This window comes from Vulpes lagopus, chromosome 5 (genome assembly GCF_018345385.1).
Source record: "Vulpes lagopus strain Blue_001 chromosome 5, ASM1834538v1, whole genome shotgun sequence".
Classification (NCBI taxonomy): domain Eukaryota; kingdom Metazoa; phylum Chordata; class Mammalia; order Carnivora; family Canidae; genus Vulpes; species Vulpes lagopus.
The window spans coordinates 104,407,263-104,435,163 of NC_054828.1; the positions used below are offsets into that span (position 1 = coordinate 104,407,263).

At 41.3% G+C, this 27,901-nt stretch overlaps 2 protein-coding genes across 4 annotated transcripts in view; both read left to right on the plus strand.

The window, feature by feature from the left end:
• Window positions 1-4,436: 4,436 nt before the first annotated feature.
• On the plus strand, window positions 4,437-5,824 carry LOC121491870 (translation initiation factor IF-2-like). The gene is made up of 3 exons (XM_041757004.1): window positions 4,437-4,809; window positions 4,887-5,492; window positions 5,684-5,824. The coding sequence occupies exons 1-3, from the start codon at window positions 4,437-4,439 to the stop codon at window positions 5,785-5,787; spliced, it is 1,083 nt and encodes a 360-aa protein (XP_041612938.1). The 3' UTR covers window positions 5,788-5,824.
• The window catches only part of EIF2AK2 (eukaryotic translation initiation factor 2 alpha kinase 2), a 33,499-nt gene continuing 10,435 nt past the window's right edge, over window positions 4,838-27,901 (plus strand). Inside the window, exons 1-12 of one of the 3 annotated variants that reach the window (XM_041757238.1) lie at window positions 4,838-4,891; window positions 10,239-10,370; window positions 10,755-10,875; window positions 12,728-12,879; window positions 14,577-14,703; window positions 15,453-15,526; window positions 15,693-15,771; window positions 17,604-17,638; window positions 18,918-18,980; window positions 20,549-20,671; window positions 24,183-24,302; window positions 26,309-26,489. In XM_041757238.1, the coding sequence (XP_041613172.1) occupies window positions 10,252-10,370; window positions 10,755-10,875; window positions 12,728-12,879; window positions 14,577-14,703; window positions 15,453-15,526; window positions 15,693-15,771; window positions 17,604-17,638; window positions 18,918-18,980; window positions 20,549-20,671; window positions 24,183-24,302; window positions 26,309-26,489 (1,194 nt within the window). In that variant the 5' untranslated portion in view covers window positions 4,838-4,891; window positions 10,239-10,251. The other 2 variants (XM_041757237.1, XM_041757239.1) reach the window with 2 other exon arrangements.

Below are 27,901 nucleotides of genomic sequence, written 5' to 3' on the forward strand. Positions count from 1 at the left end.
TAGGAAGACATAGAAGGGAGTGAGAATGGAAGCTAAATAAAAATATTATCTAGTGCAGTCCACTGCTTTGGCTAATAATCTTTCAAGCAAACAACAGAACTGTGTTCCCACCTAATGCTGCCATCCCCTCCTTCAAAGGAAAAACATGCTTATCCTATCCCCTAATCTCTACACCCATTGCTATGTGATCTTTCTTCCTCTTCTCTTTTAGTTACAAATTCCACCTTAATACACTCTAACCTAGGGGCATCTGGGTGACTCAGGTCATGATCCTGTGGTCCTGGGATCAAGTCCCGCTTTGGGCTCCCCACAGAGAGCCTGATTCTCCCTCTGCCTATGCCTCTATCTCTCTGTGTCTTTCATGAATAAATAAATAAAATCTTTATTTTATTTTATTTTTTTTATTATTATTTATTTATGATAGTCATACAGAGAGAGAGAGAGAGAGGCAGAGACACAGGCAGAGGGAGAAGCAGGCTCCATGCACCGGGAGCCTGACGTGGGATTCGATCCCGGGTCTCCAGGATCGCGCCCTGGGCCAAAGGCAGGCGCCAAACCGCTGCGCCACCCAGGGATCCCAAATAAATAAAATCTTAAAAAAAAAAAAAAAGACACTCTACTTTCTTAAAAGAATTATTTATTTATTTATTTATTTATTTATTTATTTATTTATGATAGACAGAGAGAGAGAGAGAGAGGCAGAGACACAGGAGGAGGGAGAAGCAGGCTCCATGCCGGGAGCCTAACGTGGGACTCGATCCTGGGACTCCAGGATCGTGCCCTGGGCCAAAGGCAGGCGCTAAACCACTGAGCCACCCAGGGATCCCCCAAAAAGACACTCTAACCTAAAGACTGTTATGAAAAATTAAATTAACCACCGCCAGCAAATCTCCTATAAAGGGACAGAAGGAAGCAATCAAAAGTACTTCACTAATACCTACAAAAACAAAGCAAGGAAGAAAAATGTATACCTTCTGTGGTCCTTTATTCTGAAACAGGTCATGAGACCATAGTATCAATCAGCCCAGCCAGTTTGGTAACCCCTGTATTTCCTTGCTGGCCTGATGTTGTCATGAATCTGCAATATCCAGATGTAGTTTCAAATTCCTATTTGAGGAATTATGTGTCCCTTAGTGGAAACAGCCCAATGTTATAGGAACAGGAAGCACTATTTTGCAAGTGCATAATTAGGTTTATTATTTTATTTTTTAAAAGATTTTAGGGACACCTGGATGGCTTAGCAGTTCAGCATCTGCCTTTGGCTCAGGGCGTGATCCCGGGTCCGGGGATCGAGTCCCGCATCGGGCTCCCTGTAAGGAGCCTGCTTCTCCTTCTGTCTAAGTCTCTGCCTCTCTCTGTGTGTCTCTCATGAATAAAAAAAATTTTTTTAATTAAAAAAAGATTTCTATATATTTATTTGAGAGAGAGAGCATGCACACCCATGCACATGCACAAGGAGCAAAGGGAGAGGGAGAAGCAGACTCCCCACTGAGCAGGGAGACCAATGTTGGCTAACCCTAGGACACTGAGATCATGACCCGAATGAGCCAAAGGCAGACACCTAGCTGCCAATTAAGCCACCCAGGCGCCCCAAACTAAGTAGGTTTAATTGTGGGACACAACCCTCTCTTAATTTTACTGTTTCCTGAGTTCATGTATCTTGGCGATGGACAAAACAGCAATTTGGTTTAGCACATACACTGCCCATGAAGGGTAGTACACTCAGCTTGCTAAGTATTGTCTCCTACTTGGGGCTGCACCTGAGTCCTCATTACTCCATCTTATTGTCCGATACGGCCAGCTGCTTGGGGTAATGGGGTTCATAATAAAATCACTGAATCCTACATCAGTCACTTCTTTTTCTGTAAAATGGGTTTAGTAAGGGATATGATGATGGTGAGCAAGGTATTCAGAATGTCCACCAATGATGATGCTGGCAGAAGAATTGCAGAAAGGAAAAGCAAATCCATATCTGCAATAAATGTTTACCCCCACACCTCAGGGGGCAAATCCCTGCCCACTCCATGAGGGAAGGGTTCCACAAATAACTGTCTGCCATAAGGTTGTTGTTTGGTCTCTGTTAGCATGTGGTACTCTACCCGGGGGCCCAGAGTTGGTCCCTGATGTGAGAATGTTGGCTGCTTAGCAGATCAGTCTTGATGAGAATTTCGGGTTGATGAACTCACACATATCATATGTTCCTACTGCCATAGTTTCCTCACTCCCTGAACAAGCATCAGGGTGGCTGGGGAAAAGACTGACGTCTACACAAGTCTTCCTGCCCTGCCCCCTACTCAAAAGCCTCCTCAGAAGTGGATGCCTTTGGTAAACATTCACAATATGCTCATAAGCTGTCTAACTGGCTCACCCACATTGTTTTCCTCAGACCACCTTATCACCAATTCTCTGATCTTGTTCCTTCCAAACTTCTCAAAATCTGGCTAACCTGCTAGACTCTGGTTCTGTCCAAGACACTGGCTTTCTGTCTTTCCACGTGACAACTGGAAGACAATTGTCTTTCCAGTTGACAATGTTCTGCTCAAAGTTGTGTTCACGGGGAGGATTTCCTTTCTCTCAGTATCCTTTAGGGCCACCTCCCAGAGGGGCTATGGTAACCCACTTCTGGTTAATGCCAGTGTACTGTGTTTCAGGCTTTTTCTTTCTCAGTCATCTGATCTCAGGAAACTCCCCACAAGCTCAGACATGTAGGTTGACAGAGTAGGGTTAACTGTCCTGAGGGTCTTAGATAACTGCCATCATCCTCGCTGAAATCAGGGAGCTGTTCCAATGGTAGCATCTCACATCAACATTCCCTACGTACCGTGATCAGCCATTACAGAGCTTTTCAAGGATGTGGATGCTCCCCACTCCAATGTGGTCCTTTGGATCTTCTTGGGAGGCATGGTTAGGGAACAAAGGAACAGGTTACATATCATCAATCTACTCCAATATCCTGAGTCCCTAAGTATTTCTGATTTATCTGTATTAGTGGCATCACAGTTTCACTGAGCCCAGATTGCAGTAAACCAATTGAACAAGCTGTTAGAGCCATTTCCAGCTGCTGAAGCCAGAACACGGAGTGCATAATCTAAACTATGTTCATTTTCTAGTGCCACCTTTAGAATACTTTCCATGCATATTTCCTGGATTTCTGCTGATAAAAATTAGTGAAATCTTGCAAATCTTTTGTTGTGTAAACTATCTCCCCTGGATCAAATCTTACCCGTATCCTCTTGGGGCATGTTAGCATCTGATTCTAGGTCTAGGCATGTGGAGAATCAGCACCTCCTTGTAAGGTGGTTACCTCATAATCTTCCAACCAGGCTGTACGAGTCTTATCAAACTAGAATGGAAGGTCTGTGGAGACTCAGCAGAATTTGGGAGGGTACTGATACTTGGATCCACTCAAATCCACCCAAATCGCAGGACCTCGTTCTTTCCCAATCAATGGCCTCAAAGTTCATAGAAGCAGCCTGGGGAGGCAATAAATTAAATTTGTATTGCACAAGTCTGCTACATGCAGCATCAGACTCTGCACCGAATGTATGCAACATTAGCCCTAACACTAAAGAACTGCAAGGCTCTTCTGGGCATTTTTAAAGCCTGTATCCTCTGACCATGCTTGAGCTTGTCCTTTTCTTTCTTAAACTGTCTTGGGCAGTTCAGGCGCCTCAAAAACTCAGAAATCCTGTCACTGCTACTACTGTTGCTGCTGTCACAGCCACCACACACTGACAAAACTGGCAAATAGTCTGATGAAAATTCCCACCATTGCTGGAGCTTTTTGTCATCTGGAATTTCCACAGAAAGATGGATTTTTTTTCCATCTACCTTTCAAATCGTTGCATGAGTACTTCACATTTGTGGGATTTAAGTCATGCCCAGGACATGAGCTATATAGAAAATAGAGCGTTCAACTACTGATAACCACTGAATTGAAATTCCAGGGGGATGTAGAAGAGAAGTGGGGAGGGGCTCCTAGAGCCAATGCCAAATATTGAATGTACGTCTGAGTTCCATCTAGGGACCACCTCACTCCGTCACTCCAGCTAAGATGCTGAGGGTACAGACTTCTGGTTCTAATCCCTGCTCTCCTGCTTAATGACTGTGTCACTTCTCTGTGCCTCAGACCTCAGTTTCCTCATCTGTTAAATAGGTATAGTAAAAGCACCTACTTGTCAATATTGGTTTAAGTCCTCCGCACTCCTCGAGCATCATATCCATTTCTTACAAATCCAGGACTATTAGTGGGGTCTGGTAGTAAAACTCCAGGAGTTCCCACAGGGAGCAGATGGGTCTCCTAATTGCTGGACTGGCCGGTGCTTAGAACTAGGAGTGCTGGCCGGGACCTGCGGAATGGATGGATGGGTGGGTGGGTGGAAAATGACTAAAGGAAGGCTTTGTCCCCAGGTGTCTTCATCCCCAGTCTTGTAAAGATGAGGAGGCAGCAGAGTGGTGACCTTGAGTTGCATCCTGGCCGCTTAACCAGCAGCAGGCCTCTGGGCGAGTTAATTCACCCAGTTTCTCGTGAAACGGAGCTGATGACACCCACCCGGCAGGCTGCGGGCGGTGCTCCGAGGCCCGGTGCGGACCCTGCCCGCCCTGGGGGTGCGGAGACCCGCGGGAGCCGGTGCGGGAGGCGGGGGCGCCGCGCGCGGGTCCTTGCGCGGGTCCTTGCGCGCCTCGCCGCTGCACGTGGGGCCGGCGCGCGGGTTCGCGGCCCCGGAGGGAGGCTCCCAGCGCGGGTGCGGGAGAGGCCGGTGGCCGGAGGGAAGGCGGAGCCCGCGGGGAAACCGAAACTGAGAGCGAGCGAGCGGCCCGGACCCTGCAGGCGGCGGCGGCGGCGGCGGCGGTGGCGGTGGCGGTGGCGGTGGCGGCGCGGGGAGAGCGGGTGAGCGCGGCGAGCGGGGCTGCGGGCGCGGCGCGGGGGCGCGGGGCGGGGGCGGGGGCGCTGGGCTGGGCGGGGGCGAGCCTCGGGCCGGGACGCGGACGCGGGGAGAGGCCCCGAGCCCTGGCCCGACCCCGGCCCCGCCGCCGACGTGCGGGGCTCTTCGCGGAGCTCGGGAACCGATCGCGTGGCGCGCTGCGCACCGAAAACCATTTCTTTTTTCTTTTCCCGCGAAGAATTTCTGTAAGAGCAAATGACGCATTTCCCAGGCCAGGGTGGCGGGGTGGCGGGGGATCCAGTGGAAAACAGAGAAGTTGTGGAATAGGACAGCACAGGGCGGTAGGAGGCCTGGATTTCCCTGGCGGCTCCCAGGCCCTGGCTAAGATCCTGCGGTCCCCGCGGCTGCGGAGGCTTCCCAGGCGCGGCCTTGGCCCCCCGCCCCGCTGCAGCGCGGCACCCCCCTGCCCCCCACGTCCTCTCTCCACACTGCAGCTGCCGAGGGGTCAAGTCAGAACAGGACGCTCCTTGCTCGGAAGGTGCCAGGAGCTCACCGTCTCATCAGAAATCCGCCATCGGGCGCCTGGCGATTTGTGCTGGGGCTCAGGTGATGGTGCACAGCCCCAGCTGTCGGGGAGCCCGCGCGAGAGACCCTCTCCCTCTTCCCCTGCCCCTTGAGCGCGCTCTCTCTCTCCAATCAATCAATCTTAAAACATTTTTTTGGTAAATGTCGAATACAAGGCCCTTTGCTCTCTCCCCTGGGACCAGACAGGTCTCATCGCTCTTCTTGGGTTACAGCCAAGGACATGCCTGCCCCTGAGCCTTTGCATGCCCATTTCTTCTTCCTGGAAAGCTCTTCCCCCAGGTGCCTGCATGGGTCATTCTTTCGCTTTACCCTGTAGGTCTTGCAATGCCATTTCATTACAACAGCCTTCCCTGAACAGCCAGGTATGTAAAAGAAACCCCGCCCTTCCCTGACTGTCCCTTACTCTGCTTCAGTTTTCAGCATAGTAGTTATCAGCCCCATGACTTTTTTTTATGGACTTGTCTGTGTTCCTCCACTAGTAAGTTCACAAGAGCAGGGTTTTGTCCCCTGGAACCATCCCAGCACCTAGTCATAATAACTTCTCATGAAATAATCTGTTTAATGAATGGTAATTCATAAATTCTCTTTTGAATTACAGAATAATGAGACTTCCTATTCCCTGTGATTTCTTTAGTACTCAAAATGTCTCCCAAAGGAGAGCAGAAAGATAAACTCTGCTGCCACTTAGGAGCTTAGAATTTGGGGCTGATTATGCTCTTCTTCAATTTGCTTCATTGAATCTGAAGAATCCCTAACACCAGACCTGCCGTTTATTCATTTAACTAATCAGATACTAGTTGAATGACTGTTGTATGCCAAGCATTGTGCAAGCCGTGGAGGGGGCCTGGGTCCACAGAAAACTCAGAATCTGGCAGGACAGAGGTACAGTCAACGTAAGATGACTAAAATGGGTTCATGAGTAAAATGGATACATAACACTCGTTAGTGATTTTCGGTGGAGATTTCTTTTAGGAAAACGATAATAGAGAATTAAAACAAGATTTACTGACAATAGTTGAAAAGAAGCCTGCTGTTTCTTTTTTCCAGACTTGAAAAAACATGCACTTTTACACACATGTTAATTCAGCACTTTCTTAGTTTGCATACATATTTCACTTAAATTTCAAACCGGCTCGTCATCCTGATGATCAGCAGTTACTTAACATTAAAAGTACTTAGGACTTGGCATTTATAGAACTTCAGGTTATAATTGCTAAGGGCTCTTCTATACCTGCTGTTCTGATATCTGTGATTCCCTCCCAATCTGATGTATGGTCTCATGGTTGTGACCAAAGTAAATGACACTGGTTCCTAAAAATAATCGTTCATCTACAGATCCTTATCAAAAACCCTTGGGCCATGCATATTATAGTATTCTTAGAGTTTTGGAGTTTAGAAAGGAAAGGCAGCATAAATCTTGTCTGTTATAGAGTGCTCTCAGCAGTTTGGGGGCAGCACTCTATAATAAAACAATTTCTGTAGTGAGGTGTGTAAGTGGACAACCAAGTTTCATAAAGACTATAGATAGCTTGTGTCAGCTCAGGTCTAGACAAGGGGCTGTAAACCTATCAAAAACCAAACAAAAACAAAATAAACCTCAGTTTTTAGTGCTTTTTGGATTTTGGAATTGCAGACCAGGAGCACCATTTATTGAGGGTTAATGGTGTGGGGGACTCTGCTGGATGCTTTTCATCTGATTTATTCCTCACAACAGTATCTAAATAGGGGTTTTTTATTCCTGTCTTCAGGTCACAAATGAAAGGTTCAGAGAGGGTGTGGCCCAGATCAGTGTGGCCTCTAAAACTTGACTGTCTCCACAACACTAAGCAGTAATGTGACAGCTTTGCCTTTACGCAGACTCTAGGTACTTCCAGCGCTGTGCTTCCAGCCACCACCATTGCTCCCCTGAACCTCAGCAGCAGCAGCCTCTGCTTGGTCTCCTTGCTTCTTGTGGTCTGCTCCCCTGTCCACACTGGTCCCTAACGCCATACCTTATTCTTTACATAGTATCAGAGTAATAATTTAGAACAGAAATCCAGGGGTGCCTCGGTGGCTCAGTCTGTTAAGCGTCTGCCTTCATCTCAGGTCATGATCCCAGCGTCCTGGGATCGAGCCCTACATCGGGTTCCCTGCTCAGCGGGGAGCCTGCTTCTTCCTCCACTCTGCACCCTCACTTGTGTTCTCTCGAGCATTTGCTCTCTCAAATAAATAAAAATCTTAAAACAACAACAACAAAAAACAACAAAAAAAAAACCCCATTAGGGCAGCCCCGGTGGCGCAGCGGTTTGGCGCCGCCTGCAGCTTGGGGTATGATCATGGAGACCCGGGATCGAGTCCTGCATCGGGCTCCCTGTGTGGAGCCTGCTTCTCCCTCTGCCTGTGTCTCTGCCTCTCTCTCTGTGTGTCTATGAATTAAAAAAAAAAACAAAAAGCATTAATCCAATCACATTCCCTCTCTACTTAGAGAATGTCCAGTAACTTCCTATTGCAATTGGAATACCATCCACCAGTTGCGACCATGACCTATAAGATCTATACGCGCTGACCTCTCTGACTCACTTCCTGCTCTTTTCCCCCTCACTCACTATGCAGCAGTCCCCTTGATCCCTTGATGTTTTTGTTCTCCCTTCAAAGGCCATGGTGGTTCCTGAGTTACTTTCCCCCCATATCTTGATATAATGGACTCATCATTCAGTCTTCATTTAAAATTGCCTCCTATGAAAGGTCTTTCCTGACCACTGTATCTAAAAACCACCTCCCTCATATCTCTGCCTCTACCTACCAACTCACCTTCTATGCCACACCCCTATTTAATTTCACAATAGCACTTCTGGCCATCTTATCATATTATCCACTCCCATTATCTGTTTCTGTGCATGGCCATTTCCTGTCTTCCCTTAGGTCAGGTGTTCATTTGTCTTGTCCACATCTGTATACTCATTGTCAGAATGGTGCCTGGCACTCGATGAGCGTTTATTGAATAAATGAAGAAGGGATCCCCAGAAAATAGCAGATGAAGAAAAGGGAGAAGATGAGGGGGTTTCAAGTAGAGTATTTAGTTTTAACAGGTCATCCTTTCATTTTCCTAAACGCTATCCAAGTGTTGGACATTTACTACTTGTCACTGGGTATTGGTGATACAAAGATGAATAGGACATGGAACCTGCTTCCCAAAGAGCTCACTGACTGGGCTGTTATGAGGGCTGAGCCAGGTGGAGTGGCAGGCCCTTGGAGGAGTACTGGCTGCCCCTCCAACATCAAAGAAGACTTGTCAGCCTCACAGATGAGTAGGAGTTGCCTGGTGGACAGAAGGTGTAGATACTGCATTCAGAGCAAAGCGAAAAGCATGTGACAAGTAATGCAGATGGAGGAAGGTCTGCCGATATTTTGGTATTCATTCATTGATTATTGAGCCCTATAATAACAGCCTGGCCCCCTCCCTCTTGTAGCTCATGGTCTCTTTTGGAAGATAGTCATTTATATAAGCAATTGCAGTAAAGGGAATAAGAGCTGTGATGGAGTGCGAAACAAGGACTTCTAGGGTCTCTGGGAAGGGACCTCTGAGCTGTGATCTCTAGGAAATGGAAGTTGACCAGGTGGAGGCAGTGGAAGGAGTGGAGTCAAGGAGGCAGCCTATTGAACAGAAACAGAGTCATGAAATAGTCAGGGGTAGAGGTATTAATGATGGTGATAACCATCATTGTGTAGGTGAAATTTAAACCCATAAGTCTAGAGGTGATCACCAGGGGAGTGAGTGTTAGTAGAGCAGAGAGGAGATCTATAGATATCCTATTCTGTAAATTGTCTTTTCATTTTCTCCACAGTGTCCTATGTAACACAGATGTGTTTTTACTTTTGTTAAAGCCCAATCTATCTGTTTTCTTTTGCTGCTTGTGCTGTCATTGCAAAGATTCCATTGCCAAATCCAAGATTATGAAGATTACCTTTATTTTTTCTTCTAAGAGTTTTATAGTTTTGGCTCCTATATTTAGATTCTATATTTTTTTAGATTTTCATTATGACTTAAATCACTGCTACTCTCTTGGTCTAATAGACCCATAAATTGGGGTCATTATTTATCCAGGTAAAAGTGACTAATGCATATTTTAAAGGGAAGATTTTTGAGATTTCATTGGGGCATCTATTTCTATATAGTGAAATCTTCGATCATTTAATAGACTTCACTTTATATGTATACTCTCAACCTTTTTTTTCTCATCATGAAGAATTCTGATTCTACTCATGTAGGCTTTTTACTTTCTCACGCAGGTGGAGATACCTGTACCTGACACTCACTGGCAGCAGAGAGCAGAGTGGAAGTAAAAGACCCCTTTCCTTTTTTTGACCAGTTGAGTTTTGGAAATAGAAAGTTTTGGAGAAATTAGCTTGGTGTGCAGTTCATGAGAGAAAAATATTTTGTAAGAAGTTTTCTCTGGTTTTATGTGGGGCTGAAATGAGTCTTATAAAGAAAATTCTTGAGACGCTTGGGTGGCTCAGCAGTTGAGCGCCTGCCCTCGGCCCAGGGTGTGATCCTGGAGTCGGGGATCGAGTCCCGCATCGGGCTCCCTGCATGGAGCCTGCTTCTTTCTCTCTGCCTGTGTCTCTGCCTCTCTCTCTCTCTCTCTTCTCTGTGTCTCTCATGAATAAATAAGTAATTTTTTTAAAAAAGAAAATTCTTCTTATCCTTTTTTGTCTCCTGCACTGAATTGGGAAAATCAGATTAAATATATTCTGTGTCACTTTTTTCAAACATCTCTTCTGTTCTAGGTTACTAGAGGAAATGGCCAATCAGCGTCCACCAAGTTTTTTTATTGAAGAACTTAATATATTCTGTCAGAAGCACAAAAAGGTACTTAAGTATAATGAACTGTCTAAGGAAGGACCGGCACATAACTTAAGGTAAATTTCTACTTTCTAAAGACTTTTTTAAAGCATTCTCAATACCCATTGTGGGTCTCAACCTGACAACCCTGAAATCAAGAATTGCATGCTCTACTGACTGAGCTAGCCAGGCACCCCAAATTGCTGTTTTTTTTTTTTAAAGGTATAGCTGTATAAAATATGAACTGGAAGAATGGCAACTCTGGCATGATTTTGAAGTACATAATTAGCTTTAGAGCAAAGATGATGTGCTATTTGGCTGAGTGAGGGTGACTGCTTAAATTCTATATTGAACAGGTTAAAACCTTCAAGGTAGTTATGGGAGACAGTGTGATTGGAATACTTGTCTGCAGATAATGCAGGAATTTTATAACATTTTATGAATATTGCCTTTGTAATCAGATTTACATTCCAAGCTATCATAGATGACAGAAAATATCCAGAAGCCGAAGGTAAATCAAAGAAGGAGGCCAAAAATACTGCAGCCAAATTAGCTCTTGAAATACTTCATAAAGAAAACAAGGTGAGTAAATGCCCTTTCTAACTTTACTTTGCAAGAAAACACACACAGAATAAAGCTATTCACAAGTACTTTTACATTCAGAAGTTGGGTCTTTTTCCTCCATCTCCTTTTCTGTAGAGCCTAGAGTCAGAGGTATATCTAGGAAGTAGTGGGCAAAGCCTGAAAATTACCTCCTTAGAATGCCAGCACTAAAGACAGCCTATGAAGTTGAATGCATAGGAAAGGAAACAGTGAGAAATGAGTTGACAGGTTCTGGCAGGAGTCTCCCACCTGATTGAGGACAAAGAACAAAGAGATGGAAGGACCTTGCGGAGAATGACCGATCAGCAGGACAGGTGATGGAGAATCAACACCTGTGGAACTGGTATCCTGGAAGCCGGGAAGAGAGTAAAGATTACAGAAAAAGCTATTTTTTTTTAAGATTTTATTTATTCATGAGAGACACACAAAGAGAGGCAGAGACAGAGGCAGAGGGAGAAGCAGGCTCTCTGCAGGTAGCCTGATGTGATACACAATCCCAGGACCTCGGGATCATGCCCTGAGCCAAAGACAGACGCTCAACCACTGAGTCACCCAGGTGTCCCAGAAGAAGCTATCTGAAGAGATTAGTGTTGAAAGTGTTTCTGAAGTAAAGGATGACCTGGAAGCAGGTTAAAATAACTCAACAGGGTAGCCAGGGTAGCTCAGCAGTTTAGTGCCTGCCTTTGGCCCAGGGCTTAATCCTGGAGTCCCGGGATCAAGTCCCATATCGGGCTCCCTGGAATGGGCCTGCTTCTCCCTCTATGTCTCTGCCTCTCTCTGTGTGTGTCTCTCATGAATAAATAAATAAATAAAATCTTAAAAAAAAAAACAACAACTCAAAAGATAAAGAAAACTACAGAGCCACCTAGAACATGGATCATTGGGAAAGTCCTGAGCTCTAGGGATGATGAAAAAAATCCTATAAGCATCGAGGCAGAAAGAGGAAATTTTTTAAAATGAAAAAATTGCTGTCCACAGCCACATTAAAAACCATCGGGTAGCAGAAACCAGCTGTAAAATGAGAAAATAAATCATTTACATGTGGGACAAAAGAGGATCATTTATCAGATATTGATAATTTTGAAAAAACTGACTTTCAAAGTACTTTCCTGAAAAATCTTACTCCATGATATCACCCTTGTAACCCAAATTGGGAAAAGTAAATCAAGTGAGATTGCAAACTTGTGAATTGTTCATGAGCCAGAAAATCAAACCAAGAAGTTAGAAAAAGAACAATAGAATACCTTTCCCCGAAAAAGCGGACGAAAATAATAAGGCCAAACATGAATGTAAAATAAAACAAAGAAATAATAAAGAAGGTTGATAAAACCAAAAGTTACTTCTTTGACAAGATTAATAAAAGTAAAAAACTTTGGACAAGCTTTTGTCAAATTAGGAATAAATAAGGTACAGATAACAATGGAAGGAATGGGGCTATTATACTCCTCTTACCCAATGAGGTGTGATCCAGGATATAACTTTCCTTCAATATTGGTTACCTTGTTTTTTGAGATTTACAAAAGGTAAGTGAACTAGACAGTATTACAGTATTTTGCATGGATTAACCAGAAAGTTGACCATATTGTTTCTCTGTAGGAAACTATAAAAGGAAAATGGGTAGTTCCTTTCCTATTGTTAACATTTCTTCTTATGGATTTTTTGTGGTAGAAAAAGATACATGCTAGACTTTTACTCAAGGTAGTAGACTAGGGCAATACGTAAAATCTAAGTTGTTTTTTGAATATTCATTTAGTAATTTTATTAGAGGAAATAAAATGGTTAAATCTTTGTTTTCATCTGTATTAAATATGTTTCTTATTTTCTTTTATAGGCGGTTAGTTCTTTATCACTGCCAACGACAGATACTTCAGAAGGATTAGAAGGCGTTGGGAATTACATAGGCCGTATGAATAGGCTTGCCCAGAAGGAACAACTATCTGTAAATTATGAACAATGGGAATTGAAGGATTGTGGGCCAGAAAGGTGAGATGTAGTTCAGCTTTTCCTTCTGTTTCATTGTATCTAAGCAATAGAAGGGGCTTGTTGTCATGTCTAATTTTTCAGAAATATTTGTCTTGCCTTTTTGTACCTTCTGCACAGAAGGTTTTATAGGATTTATACATAGTTGGACATCTTTGTAATTCAAATATGGAAATGCTTAACTACTGAATACTTGGGGCCCATATACCATAATGGATCAAATCTGAGGGATCCTTTATTTCTGAGGTATATCTGGTGGCTTAGTCTGCAAGAGACCTAGGAGAGAATGGGGTGCCCCTGCTGGAGGGGGTTGTGGAGATTTCTCCCTCCCCGAGGTCACAGTGGGAGTGTGATGATGACTGTACCACATGTGTAGGTAACATGACTCTCTTCGCCATAATCAGATTAGAGAGCTGTTTGTCTAGGTGTTTGTCCTTCAAATTTGGTTAAATGGTATCACTCTCTAGACAAATACCAGGTATTAAAGGAAGTGAGTTTTAGCCATAGGCTTAAGCTCTGAAACCTGAAGCAGATTGTTTCTTGGCTATAGCCAACCTGTTAAAAGAGAGAGAGAGAAAAAGTCTAAACAGCAAATAGTCCAAATAACCACTTCAGGATACTGTCCTCTGAATTGACTCAGTTACGTACTTTTTAATTCTGATGGCTTGTAGGCCAGAACCAGGACGAGGAGAGTAGAAGAGTATTCATTGGCATGAAATAGTCAAAAGTGAATTGTGTGAGTCTATTTCAACAAAGTAGGAGGCCATTTTATTTTATTTTATTTTATTTTCTGTAGCTCACCTGTTTGGTTCCTTTAGATTAAGCATTCTAACAGTTACCTAAGAAGAGAGAGGAAGTCTACTTAGGGGTGCCTGGGAGAGTAAGAGCCATAGAAACCACCTAGTCAAAAAAAAAAAAAAAAAGAAACCACCTAGTCATTCCCTCTAATTCTGCCTTCAGGGCCCAGCAGGGAAGACTCACCCTGGCTGGGTGTATTTGCCCTCAACTGCAAATAATACTGGAATAATTTTTGAAAAAAATAAATAGTAACTCCTTGATACCATGTCCATTCCTTTCCCACCTTAAATATAGTTCTCATATAATTGTCCAGGTATCATTGCCTAATCACAAATGTTCTTACATCTCATATGAGGAGGATGTGGACTTCAACACAGGGGTTTTGCACTGTAGAGATTTTCTTAGGTTTGGGGGCACATTGCCAGGGGGCAGAAAATGTGAAGTTAGAACAAAATCTATGATTTGCCAGTTCCCTACAAAACATTGCAACCTTATTGTTTCTCCTATAGAAGCCCCAGCTTTCCTAGGCTTTTTCTTTCAATTGGAGCATCTCTGAAAAATTCACCAGTTCTCTCTCTTCCTTCTCTACCTCCATATCTTTTGACCTTTGAGGAGTGTTTAAAAATCTCCACTGAGTTCCTTTTTCACCAGATCTTTCAGTGAAGCAACAAAGAGAAGTTGCCTGAAAAATGCAAGCTGAGACATCAACCAATCTTGGTTATTCTAGCAAATTGGTCAGACATCTTATCGAAGATTTATATTATACAAGATACAAACTGTAAATCTACCTATTAAATTCATGTTCTATTAAGATCTTTGTTAATATATGTTTATTTCCAAATCTTAAGTTAGATATACTGTTTTTTGGTATTTGGGTAAATGTTCTCTATCATTTCTCCTAGATTTCATTGCAGATGCAAAATTGGACAGAAAGAATATGATATTGGTAAAGGTGCTACTAAACAAGAGGCAAAACATTTGGCTGCTAAATTTGCATATGAACAGATACAGTCAGAGCAAACCTTAATGGTATGTACTGCCTTTGGATTTAACTTTTAAATTTTATTTTATTTTATTTTATTTTATTTTTTATTTTTTTAAAACTTAAGGTTTTTTTTTTTAAATTTTTTATTTATTTATGATAGTCCCACAGAGAGAGAGAGAGAGAGAGAGGCAGAGACACAGGCGGAGGGAGAAGCAGGCTCCATGCACCGGGAGCCCGATGTGGGATTCGATCCCGGGTCTCCAGGATCGCGCCCTGGGCCAAAGGCAGGCGCCAAACCGCTGCGCCACCCAGGGATCCCTAACTTTTAAATTTTAAAATTCTTTTTGAAGTCTGTTTGAGGTAAGGCTGTCTTTAGATGATGCCAAAATAGCCAATCACATAGCAAAAGGATTCCTCCATTCTGTGTTTCACCAATGAGCCACGAATCATGGGGCCATGAGACCTCAGAGAGCAAAGTTCTATTGGCAACTAAGGGTTGTTGTTGTTTTTTTTCCTTTAAGATTGTAGTTACTTATTTGAGAGAGAGAGAGAGAATGAACAGAGGGGGAGCAGCAGAGGAAGAGGGAGAAGCAGGCTCACCCTAGGACTTCAAGACCATGATCTGAGCCAAAGGCAGATGCTTAACCAACTGAGCCACCTAGTGACCCTAGTGTTGTTTTTAAAATCTAGATCAAGCATCCATAAATAAATGTGGTAGTTAGCACACAGAGAGTGAGCCAGTATGGAGAAGTAATGGAATTGCTCTTAAAACTCTTAAGGGGTACTCTTTCAGAATGCTGATTCAAATGGTTCTTGGACTACTTCACCTAGTGACTCCAGGAACAACACTTTGATGAGAAGCCTACGGTAAGTGTGGACAAACAACTGTGATATTTAACAAATTCAGATTGCTACCTGAAAGAGTACATTTTTACAAAAATGTTCAATATTTAAGAATAATTTAGAGAAAGAAATTCTGATCAACAAAAATAGGCAGAATTCATAAACTAATAATTATTTCCTTTTATTCTAGTGCTTCAAAATCACCACTTGAAAATAATTTCTCACCAAATTGTAACAGGGACAATGTAGACAACTCTCCATCTTCTCTGGTATAGTAATAGCCTTTTGCTTCCTGATAATCTTTTTTGTTGTTGTTGTGTTTCCTCATTTAAAAATTGCCTCCAGTACTCAACCATAATTTTTCTACTTTTCAAGAGATTTCTTTTTTTTTTTTTTTTAAAGATTTATTTATTTATTTATTCATGAGAGGGAGAGAGAGAAGCAGAGACTCCATGTAGGGAGCCGGTTGTGGGACTCGATCCCGGGTCTCCAGGATCACGCCCTGGGCCGAAGGCTGAGTCACCCAGGGATCCCCCAGTTTTTCTACTTTTATCTCATGTACTCTTATTTCATATTAATATGTGGCAGCATTTTGGCTTTCTCCTTTCATTATGAACCCCTGTTACTCACATGCAAAATTCTTCTACTGTTAAAAAAAAAAATTCTTCTACTGTTCATTCTCATCTTCCTCTCCCTGCTCCCCTTCATGTTGTCATATATTCCTATGATCTTGCTTATCTTCTACCAATTGGACAGTGCTTAAAATGTCCATCAATACAGTATGCTCCTGTTTAAAAAAAATCAGAACCAAACTTAAAAGTCAGATAATTTTTGTGCTGATGGTTAATTAGTGTTACACAAGTGCCGTATTTATAATGAACTGTACACAAATCAATAAGAAAAAGAAAAGCAACTCAGAAAAATGTACAAAAGATATGAACAGTTCAGGGAAGAGATACTCAAATAGGCAACAAAAATATGAAAGGATGCTTTACTGCCTAGTAATAGGGAAAGTAAAAAAAAAAAACAGGTACCTTTTAAACCCATTACTGTGGCAAAATTGGAGTCTGGCAATAAATACTAAGCGATGACACAGCTGTGTTCAATTATAACTACTCCATGCTAGTGGAAATGTTAAGTTGGTACAACTATTGCAGGGAACAATTTGGCAACATGTAATAAAAAAAAATGGAGGATGTGCATGCCATGTCTTCAAGCAGTTACATTTCTGGAGTTGTTTACTAGAGAACCACTCATATGTATGTACAGAGAAGTATATATAAGCATGTTCTTGCAACATCATTTGTAACAGGAAGAGATTTAAGAAACATTTTCCGTTTATAGAATAGCTAAGTTAATATAGTGTAGTCATCACACAAAACAGGCTGGTAGGTGGTAGAAGGTCAAAAAATCTTAGTTTGATGTTCCCCGCTCTGTGTCAACATATTCAAATTGGTAAAACTACAAAACTACAAAACCTACCAGAATTAAAATAAATATGAATAAAGTATAGCTATGTGAAATTAATTTTTGAGCTATATCGAAGACTCCTTTTTGCTAAATATTAAAATTAAATTATTTGTGCTAAAAATGAAAATATCATTGCCATCCTTTCTTTCTTTCTTTCTTTCTTTCTTTCTTTCTTTCTTTCTTTTCTTTTTTTTTTTTTTTTTTTTTTTTGCATTGCCATATTTAACTGGTGACCAGATCAGAAACATTTGGGGAATTATTTTAGGCAAGATCCCTGAGCTCTCCATCTGTGCCTTTAGCACTGTGGAGGACAGTGATGTGCATCTTCTCGTTGAGACCCACTGGCCCAGGGGGTCACCAGGAAGGCCATGAAATCAGTGCTTCTTCTGAACTTGCCCTGTGATTGCTTTTTTGTCCTTCCTGCCTTATCTGTCTGATTGTTCCAACAGATGAGAACATTGATCTAGTCAAGTAAGCTAAGAAGCAGGGCTCGATGAGAGTACACAAGTTGATGAGGCTGTTAATCTAATGGACAAAAAAAAAAAATCACAGAATCATCTAGAAGTACAGGAGGAAGAAGAGCAAGATCATTGATTTAATCATCTGAAACTTTCATTTCCTTTTGTTACAGAGCAATGCCAGATACAGTGAAAAGAAGGTGAAAAGGTGGGTATCATGATGCAGTGCACGTATTTTGAAATGAAGTTTTATTTCAGACTTCATTTGTTAACTTTATTTATTAAGTCTTCAGTATTTGTAGAGTACTATATACCTTTCTTTGAAATTTCAGAAGTAGAAAGTATGGTTAAGAATGACAAAAAGAAAAAAAAAAAAGAAAAAAAAAAGAAAAAAAAAAAGAATGACAAAAAGCTTGAGATCTACAAACAAATGGTTTTAAATACGTAGAGAAATCTTTGAATGTATGTATCCCCTGCACCTTAGATCAAAGTCCTGTGGGGTATCGCTAGAGACGCTGGTTATGGGCATTATTTTGGGCAAGGTTGATAGACATGAACTTGGTAAGGCACTTTCCAGAGAAGTGCATTATTTTGCAGATAGGAGTAGAGATGGCATAATGACTTGGGTAAGAAAAGAAAAAGATCAAATGTTATATAAATGATAGTGGGTTGGTTTCTTGAACTGAAGAGAAAAGAAGGGCATAACTATAAGTCATCAATGAGGGCAAGATGGCCATAGAAGCCATTAGGAGCCACCAATATGTTCTGAACAGTGGGAGATGTGTTAAGGAAACATCCTGATGTGGGTATTTGGGTGGAGAGAAGAGAGGTAAATGTGTATGATGATCTAGCTGTTGGCCATGGTTATCATGGCAGTGATGAGGGATGAGGAGAATTTGCAAGACGGACTGTATGGGAAGAGAGGACAGGATTTGAGGGAATAGAATTCCATAAACTAGGTGAAGAAGAGGCAAAGGAGAAAGGATTTGAGGATTGGTCCTCATGAATGAGACACAGACAGAAACCATGGCACTGTTGGTGTGAAGGAAGTCCAAGACTAGAGAGTTTTGGGGGAAGATTGCAGTTTGAATGTATGTTTAATTTTAAGTGAGGTTTGAACTTCCCATAGCAGGAGGCTCACCACCAGTCAGGAATAAAGTACAAAGGGAAAATGACCAGAATAATGGTGTAAGGAGATATATTTCCTTTGGTTTTGAGTCTGTAGAGATGAAAGGAGAGGCTGGTGGCACACCAACAATGAATATTGGCAAAAAAAAAAAAAAAGAAAAAAAGGAATCAGAAAAGGAATGAAACATTATTAGTGGACAGAGGAGAACTATAAGTATATTTTATAAAGGAAAAGGTTAACACTTTCTATCTAGTAATTCTATTAGTTGACTCAAAGTATAAGAAAAACTAGCACATGACATAAAGTTATATTTTATTTCAGTTTTACTTGAGTTTTGTATTCTTCTCTTACATTTTAGAACTTTAGCACCTACCTTTAGCTCTCCTATGACCAAAGAACACAAGTACACAGTGGAAGGCAGGTAAGAGGGGAACGTATAAAAAAGAATCTGTTTAAAGATATATTTGCTCATTCGATAAAAGTGTCTGTGGGGACTCATATATCAGCCAGGTTAAATTATATTTCTCCCCAAACAGTTTAATTTTTAAACTAGTAGTCAGACCCACAAAAGATAAGTGTCTTTTGGAGAAGTCACATTTAGAGGAATCCAAATGGAATGTGGTAAATGCAGATCTATGTGTTACTTAATGTGAATTTTTCTGACATTCATGGAAGTTTTTAATATTGAAGGTAAATATTTTTGTAAACCAGCAATTAAAAAAAAAAAAAAGACTCCTGCAGGAATCCGAGTAGATCCAGTTGAGTCTGTTTTCCATGTTTCAGCTCCATTCCAGATTTCATTTTGAAAAGAGGTTCCTCTTGTGGTAGATTATGTGTTTGGGTTTGAGCCTGTTTGCAACAGGAGGACATTGAATACAAGTTTAAAAAAACAATAAAGAATCAATAAAAGCATTCAATAAGTGCCACATACCTGGCACTGTGATGGGCATTGGATTTATAGTAGGAACAAATAGAAACAGCTTCCGCCCTCAGAGTTTTATGGGGATGATAATTACATGAAAAATCTGTAATTACAATCTACGGTCAGAGGTCTGAAGGAAAAGCAACAGTGTGGTAAGAAATGGAAATAGAACCCTTGGATTTAGTACAGGGGTGAGGCAGGACTTTCTCTGGGGTCACCCATGTGGGAGCACCTGGAGGATGAGTTAGCAAAGGGAGGTGGGGTATATGGCTTTGAAAGAGCAGAGCATGTGGGAAAGTGAAGGTAAAAAAGGTATGTGAATGTTCAAGGGGCAGAAGCTTGGGTGCCTGAGGTGCAGTGAGCAAGAGCATGGTGCCATGAGGTGATCTGGGGATGAAAGCACAAGACCCTTTGTAGGCCATCTAAGGACTTTCTGGGGCTTGCTGAGTGCAAAAGGAGGCTATTGGAGAGTCTGGAATAGAGAGACATGATCAGAATTTTTCACACTGCTTGCTGTGTGGCTCATGGATTGGAGCAAAGGAAGGAGAGGAAGTGTCCAAGCCAGCAGAGTTCTGGAGGAAGCTTGGATTAGTGTGAAGATGCTGGAGATGGGGAAAAGTGGACACACACAACAGTGATGGAAGTAGAATTGGCAGGGCTTAATGATGGAGTGTGGGGAAGGAGGGAGAGGGGACAGCCAAGTAGTTACAAAGGTAGGTAGGCTCAGAGAACATGGTCATGTCTCTTATGAAAACTTGGTGGTAGCTAATATGGTGCTTCTTTCTCAAGTTTTAAACATGTTATCAGATTCTTTATCATGGCTTTGTAGAGCCAGAATTGAATGTAATTACCAGAGTGATTTGTTATGTTGGGAGCAGGAGCAGGAGAAACTACCACTTTGTGATTCAAGAATTTCTGTGGAGTCAACTCTTTTTATTTAGAAGGGGAGAGTCATATTTGTTATACAGTCCATTCTGTCAATGACACTAAGAGGAAGTGGAAGGGTTGGGTGGGTGCATGGGCAGTGACCATTGAACTCAGAATAACAATGACATTTATCTTTTAAGGTTTGCCAGTGATTTTACAGAAATAGAACCAATTGGCTCAGGTGGATATGGTCAAGTTTTCAAAGCAAAACACAAAATTGATGGGAAGATTTATGTTATTAAACGTGTTAAATACGATAGCGAGTAAGTAGTAAATGTTTGTTTCTTTGAATGAGAAGATGTGTGAACCTGTAATACTCTTTATGTCTCTCTCTTCTTCATTAGCATATTATTTACTTTTTTCTAGTGTTCCTTAAAAATGCCACTCCATCATCAGAAGCTTGGCTTACTCTGAAATGACCTCACTTAACTGCGGTTATTTCAATAAAAAAATGGATATACCATTGATCATTCTTTTGATCCTGTCTTGTTGAAAATTGAAGTTATAGAATCGTCTAGCTTACATTGAGATTTTCTGGTCTTCTCTCTTTATTTTACGGATTAGGAAGCTAAGACTTGAAGAGGTGAACTGATTTGCCAAAGGTAAAAGATAGTTGGTAACCATCCTGTTTGCCTGTTATTGCATAATGCGTCACTCCAAAACATAGTGGCTGAAAAACAACAGATATTATTATCTGTCACATTCCTCTTAGTTGTTTGTGCTCATCTGCACCATCCTTACATGGGATATATTGTGCATTTGTAGTCAGAAGTGATCAGAAAGTTTAGGGATGCCTGGGTGGCTCAGTGGCTAAGTGTCTGACTTTGGTTCAGCTTACAGTCTTAGGGTCCTGGGATCAAGCCCCACACCAGGCTCCTTGCTCTCATGCTTGTGGACTGCCTCTCTCTCTTTCTCTCTCTCTCTCTCACAAATACATAAATAAAATCTTTTTTAAAAAGAAGTCATGAGAAAGCTTGGCTAGGGATGGTTGTCACACATGGCTAATGGTCGATGCTGGCTATGGGCTGGAAATTCAGCTAGGACTATTAATCAGAGCACCTCCACATGGCCTCTTTAGGTCACCTGGGCTTCTCACAATTCAGTGGCTGGGTTCCAAGAGGGATTGTCCCCAGGGCAAGTCATCCCAAAAGGCAACAACAAAGACTACTTTTGACTTAGTCTTGGAAGTTCCACGTTATATTGGTTTTATTTTATTTTTAAAAATACGTAATTTAAATTCAGTTTGCCAAAATATAACACCCAGTGCTCATCCCATCAAGTGCCCTTCTTAGTACCTGTCACCCAGTTACTCTATCCCCCTCTTCTCCCCCCCTTCAACAACCCTCAGTTTGTTTCCCAGAGTTAGGAGTCTCTCATGGTTTGTCTTCCTCTCTGGTTTTTCCCCAGTCAGTTTCCCTCCTTTCCCTTAGAGTTCCTTTCACTTTTTCTATATTCCATATATGGGTGAAACCATATGATGATTGTCTTTTTTCTGATTATTATATTGTTTTAAACAAAATCACTAAGCGCAGCCTAGGCTCAGGGGCAGGAGGGCAAATAGACTCTACCTTTTAATCTGAGGAGTGGATGCATGTGTGGGGAATGAGGAGGAAAGTAATTGATAACCATCTTTGGACACCTACTATGGTAACAAGGTGAAGATTTCTTTATTTTTAAAATTTTATTTTATTTAAATTCAATTACTGAACATATGGTATAATATTAGTTTCAGAGGTAGAGTTCACAGGGTGGAGATTGAGAACTTGTTCTCTGGAATGCCAGTCCACTGTGTTCCACTATAGCCCATTGCTCCCCGTATATATAGATTTTTATGATACATGAGAGACACAGAGAGAGAGAGGCAGAGACATAGGCAGAGGGAGAAGCAGGCTCCCTGTGGGGAGCCTGATGCAGGACTCGATCCCGGGACCCCTAGTGCTCAACCACTGAGCCACCCATATTTATTTTATATATTAGCTGCACCTATTTACACCCCCTCCCATGCTGAATAGCAGAACTCCTTCAGAAAAGAGAGCACAAGGGTAAGAAGGTATTAAATTACATGCTTATCAGTTCACCAGTCTTGCTTGTTCTTTTCTGACAGTTGTACTATGTGTAACTTGGCAGACCTATTCCTCAGGGACCAGGGGAGATGGGAAAGGGACATGAGCTGAGGAAAATGATGTGAGCAAAGGAGAAGCAGACATGGAGTCCTAGCCACTCCTTATCTCAGCCAAATAAACCTGTTTCTAAGAGCCTAACACAGGGCTCACTCCCACCACCGGAGACAAAACCAAGAGTCAGATGCTTAACCAGCTGAGTCACCTAAGTGCCCCTCTTTTCACATTGTTTTGTTTGATAAGAATGAAGTATTATTCCTTCCACTCAATAGCATTTTTTTTGAATGGTAAATACTTAACCAATGATAAAGGCACAGTATTTTGGACATTTTTAGTGGCTTCATAAATTGGAATAGCGCAGTTAAAAATATACTTGGAATATTTATACACCATGACCCATGGATTTCTTGTCTGGGAACCTATTCTATGGATATTATCCAAATTAACTATGGAGGAAGTTATACAGGAAGATGTAAATCACAGTGTCATTTATCACAGTGAAAAAAAATGCTGGACACCAAATGTCCAGCAATGAAGAAATGATTAAGTATGTTTTGTTTTCTACTCTGCTCAACGGCTATTTGTAGTTTTTAAAAATGAGGCTTATATACTGAAAACATTTGCACATGAAATGATACGATGCTGGAATTTGCTTCAGAGTAATCTGGGGAAGATGAAGAAATGGGTAAGAGCATAGATGAAACAATACTGGCCAGGAGTTAATAACTGTTTCATTTGAGTGATGGCGAGGTAGCGATTCATGACACTATTTGTTTGGCTTTTTTATACTTTTGAAATTTTAACATCAAAAAGTTTATATATGATTGTTATACCGAATGCATAACAAAGAAAATGGTAAAGATAACCTGTTATGTGGAAAAATAGATTACAAATTCTATTCTATAATTACAAGTATATAAACATATGTATGAAGAAAGATGATAAGAAATAATCCAAAATAATAACTGACTGTATTAGGACTGTTGATGTGTGAGTAGTTTTTCTTCCTTTATTTTTGGAAATTTTATATCATGTAGAACTTTTCAAATTAAAAAATGGAGTTATAAAATGTTTGCTTATCCTTTCTCATCCTTGACATCTCAAATTCATTTATTCTGTATACCGTAGAATTGTCTCAGCTCTTGCCTCCACATGCCTGTAAAGCTCCCACATGTATGGTGCAGTCACACTTTCTCCGCATAGATGATCTCCTTTGTGTATTTTTGTTACACACTGAAAATTCTGATTTAGGCTCTTCATGTGGCCTGGGTTACCCTTGCTGCCCAAATAGGATTTGCCTGTGAAATCCAAAGTGATTTTAAAACAGGTCTAAACAAAATACGATGTGTGAATTAGCTACCAAAAATTGCATGACTGTCATTTCAAAGTCTACTACAGATGACTTTTAAATTGATATTTATAATTAATTAGGTCACTGCTCTTTCTCTTACGTTGAGAGTGAGAACAGCTACATTTTTTTGTGTGTGTTCACTTTTTTCCTTTTGAGTGCTCCTGGCTTCCATTCTAAACACTCGGTGTGAGAACCATGGCCACTGTTTTAATATGGGAGCATACATAGTTGTCTTCTGTTACTCGACTTGTAGTTTTTACAGGAATGTATAATGACACTCTTATGTTCCCTGTTTATTTACAGCAAGAAGGTAGAACGGGAAGTAAAAGCTTTGGCAGCGCTTGATCACGTAAATATCGTGCACTACCGTAGTTGCTGGGCTGGGGAAGATTACAATCCTGAGGACAGCGTAAATCCTTCAAGGTAACTAAAAAGAATTCTCATAGCCCTAGTAGGATGGAGGAAGCTGTTATTTACTATGTGTGGGCCACCGGATAAGGCCATTAATGATTACATTTATTTTTATATTTTTTATTTTATTTTTTGTATTTAATCCATTTTGAATTTATTTAATTTATTTTTTATTTTTTATAAATTTACTTTTTATTGGTGTTCAATTTGCCAACATATAGAATAACACCCAGTGCTCACCCCGTCAAATGCCCCCCTCAGTGCCCATCACCCAGTCACCACCCCCCCCCCCCCCCCCCCCCCCCCCCCCCCCCCGTCCACCTCCCCTTCCACCACCCCTAGTTCGTTTCCCAGAGTTCCAGAGTTAGGAGTCTCTCATGTTCTGTCTCCCTCCCTGATATTTCCACTCATTTTTTCTCCTTTCCCCTTTATTCCCTTTCACTATTTTTTATATTCCCCAAATGAATGAGACCATACAATGTTTAATGATTACATTTAATATCACAAACACTGAGACACTATGATGTCTCTACTCACCAGGTAAGGGAACAATGAATAATCTTTTTGTTCCTCCTCTTCCTTGCTCCAGGCTTGCTTCAATTTTTTTTTTTTTATTGTCCTCAGCTATTTTCAGAATCTCAGGTTTAGCCTTTATATCTCCAACATTTAATGTGTAGCCTTGCTCACATGCCCCAACTTCAGGCCAGGCTGCAAAGGCAACTTTGTGAACATGTTATAAATGCCAACAGCTGGAAGAACCTCCTCAGCTGCCTTCATTTTTCTGTCCTTCTCAGAGGCTCCTGCTTGGTGGGGGGGGGTAGTCAAGGGGTGGGGGTGGGGGTGTCTCTCTTATTTTTAATTTTTTATATTTTAAGTAGGTTCCATGCCCAACATAGGGGTTGAACTCAACAACCCTGATATCAGGAATCACATGCTCTACCGACTGAGCCAGCTAAGCTCTCCTAGGGGTCTCTCATAAATACAGCCACACCACTTATGGTGGAAGGGTTGGCATTGAAAATAATTTTAAGACGATGATCTGTGATGGAGGTACCCCACCTCACATCACTCATGTTTTGTCTCAAGCTCCTGACAAAGGACTGGAGGGTTCTAAAGACCTGGCGTCTCCGTCTGAGAGTCAGCCAGTGTTTGTGGGGTACTGTCCTCACTGGAATCCTGAGGACATTGAGGGCCTGTTTGTTCCTCCACTCCTGACTCCAGCCCAGGCTCCACCCCTGTAATCGAGAGCTTTATCATTAGTTTCAGGAGTTACTGACCATCAGTACACAAACAGAACTTCTTCAGCTTTCAGCAAATTCTTGGCTTTCTCTTCCTATGTAGCCAACATCAGTTCAAAGAATATAAATTAATTTTGAAGACAACCTAGTTTAGAAAGCAACATAAAAGCAGTTAGCAAAATCAGTCCTCACAGGTATATCATAGCAATTTATTGGCACTTCTCTTTGAGAACCTATCCTTACGCAATTGTTTTCTATTTGTTTTTCCTGTATTTCTCTCTCATTAAACCATAACCCCCATGACAGCAAGGATGGTATCTAATTTGTTTTTTCATCTCTAGATGCCTGTTCTGTGCCTTTCATGAAACAGATGCTCAGTAATTGATAGTGAATTAAAATGTTCCAGGTTTACTTTATGTAGAAATGAACTTTGGCTTTCTTTAGTTCCACTGTATTAATGTTCCTCTTCCTATCTATTAGCAAAGGTGATCAAAGATTCTTCATCATGAAAGAAAAGGCAGGCTCATACTTAATTTTTTTATTTTATTTTTTTAGGCTCATACTTTATAAAGTAGTTATTAACAAATACAGCTCTGGACTTTAGGAACTCATTTAAATAAAAAATGATTTGTTGTACTTTGATTCAAGGTTATTATATTAGATTTCTGTTTTGAGGTATATTTTGGGATTCTTAAGGAGATAAAGTATACTTTAAAAAAAGAAAGATTATTTTTAATAATCTATTTTTATTGCTACTTGTACTGTGAATTTTATATCCAGAACAACAACTAAGTGCCTTTTCATCCAAATGGAATTCTGTGATAAAGGAACATTGGAGCAATGGATTGACAACAGAAGAGGCAAGAAACAAGACAAACCTTTGGTTCTGGAATTATTTGAACAAATAGTAGCAGGTGTGAATTATATACACATCAAACAGCTAATTCACAGAGACCTTAAGGTAAATGGAAAATGTACTCTTCAGATTTGGTAAATATGATTTAATAATTTAAAAATTGATCTTCTCTAGTTTTAGAATTGACAGCCCTGAGGAAATAATATCTCTGATCCTCTAAAGTTAGCAATGGATCTAGAACTTGCCCCAAACACCATTCCACAGCACCACTCAAGAAGATGTCCAGAACAAATGAAGTTATTGAGACAATTGGAATGAGCTCTCTAGGAAGGAGCTTGTTCACTTCTGCTGCTGTCTGGCTGCTTTTCATACTCCAGTTGCAAACACCAATAGCTTTAGTAAGCTGAACAGTTGTGGCTTCAAAATCATTACTGTGGCTAGCACAGCCAACGGGCCACTCTGTCCCTGGGACCTCTGTTGCTACTCAGGCTAGTTTGAGAAGCAGAAGAGACTCTGGTGACTGGCTTTGGGAACATGGTTCTCTTAATTTCTCAGTCATTACTCTTGAGGGCAGTCAAAGCTACTGGGGTCCAGAGTCTAGAATTTGCTCTGCAGTTGGCTAGATGTTTCTACCCCATAATGGGAAAAATGTAGTAATCCAAAACTTGGTACACATAGCATACCTTTGTATTTTTATTTTCTGCTGGCTTTCTAGCTTCGTTCATGGTCTGATGAGCTGTTTTCCTATTTTACCTTCTCATCAAAATGAAAGAAGGGACAGAACAGCTTTTCACAGTCTCCCCCAGTCTTTCTTCCCTATAATATGCCTACTTCCATCACAAACTAGCCATGCTGAATCCTGAGTCTTTGTTCATATTCTTCTTGCATGGATCACTCTTCTGTTTGTCTTCTTTGGTCTCAATTTCTTTACGTAACCTTTCCTGATCACTCTGGATCTGGCTGAAACACCCTGTCTACATGGATCTTGGCTGTCTGCTTACCCTGCGCATCTACAATAGTCAGGAATGAGGAACGAAGCAAAAGAGAAAAAGAAGCACCTGTGTATAGAGTTGTTGGGCCTAGATAGGAATAATTTGCCCATAAAAGATATTGTGTCTTTGGTTTACCCAGGAGCTGGAGGCTAAGAGGCCTTTGTGTTGGAATCCACTTGGTTCCATACTTCTTTCTTTCTCTCTTTCTTTCTTTCCTTCTTTCTTTCTTCTTTCTTTCTTTCTTTCTTTCTTTCTTTCTTTCTTTCTTTCTTTCTTTCTTTCTTTTCTTTCTTTCTTTCTTTCTTTCTTTCTTTCTTTCTTCTTTCTTCTTCGTTTTTGTTTTTGTTTTTTTAAGATTGTATTTATTTACTTGAGAGAAAGCAAGCATGAGAGAGAAAGCACAAGCAAGTGGGGAGAGGGAGAGAGAGAGAGAGAGGGAGAAGCAGACTCCCTGCCAAACAGGGAGCACAATATAGGGCTAGATCCCAGGATCCCAGGATGGTGACCTGAGCTGAAGGCAGGCGC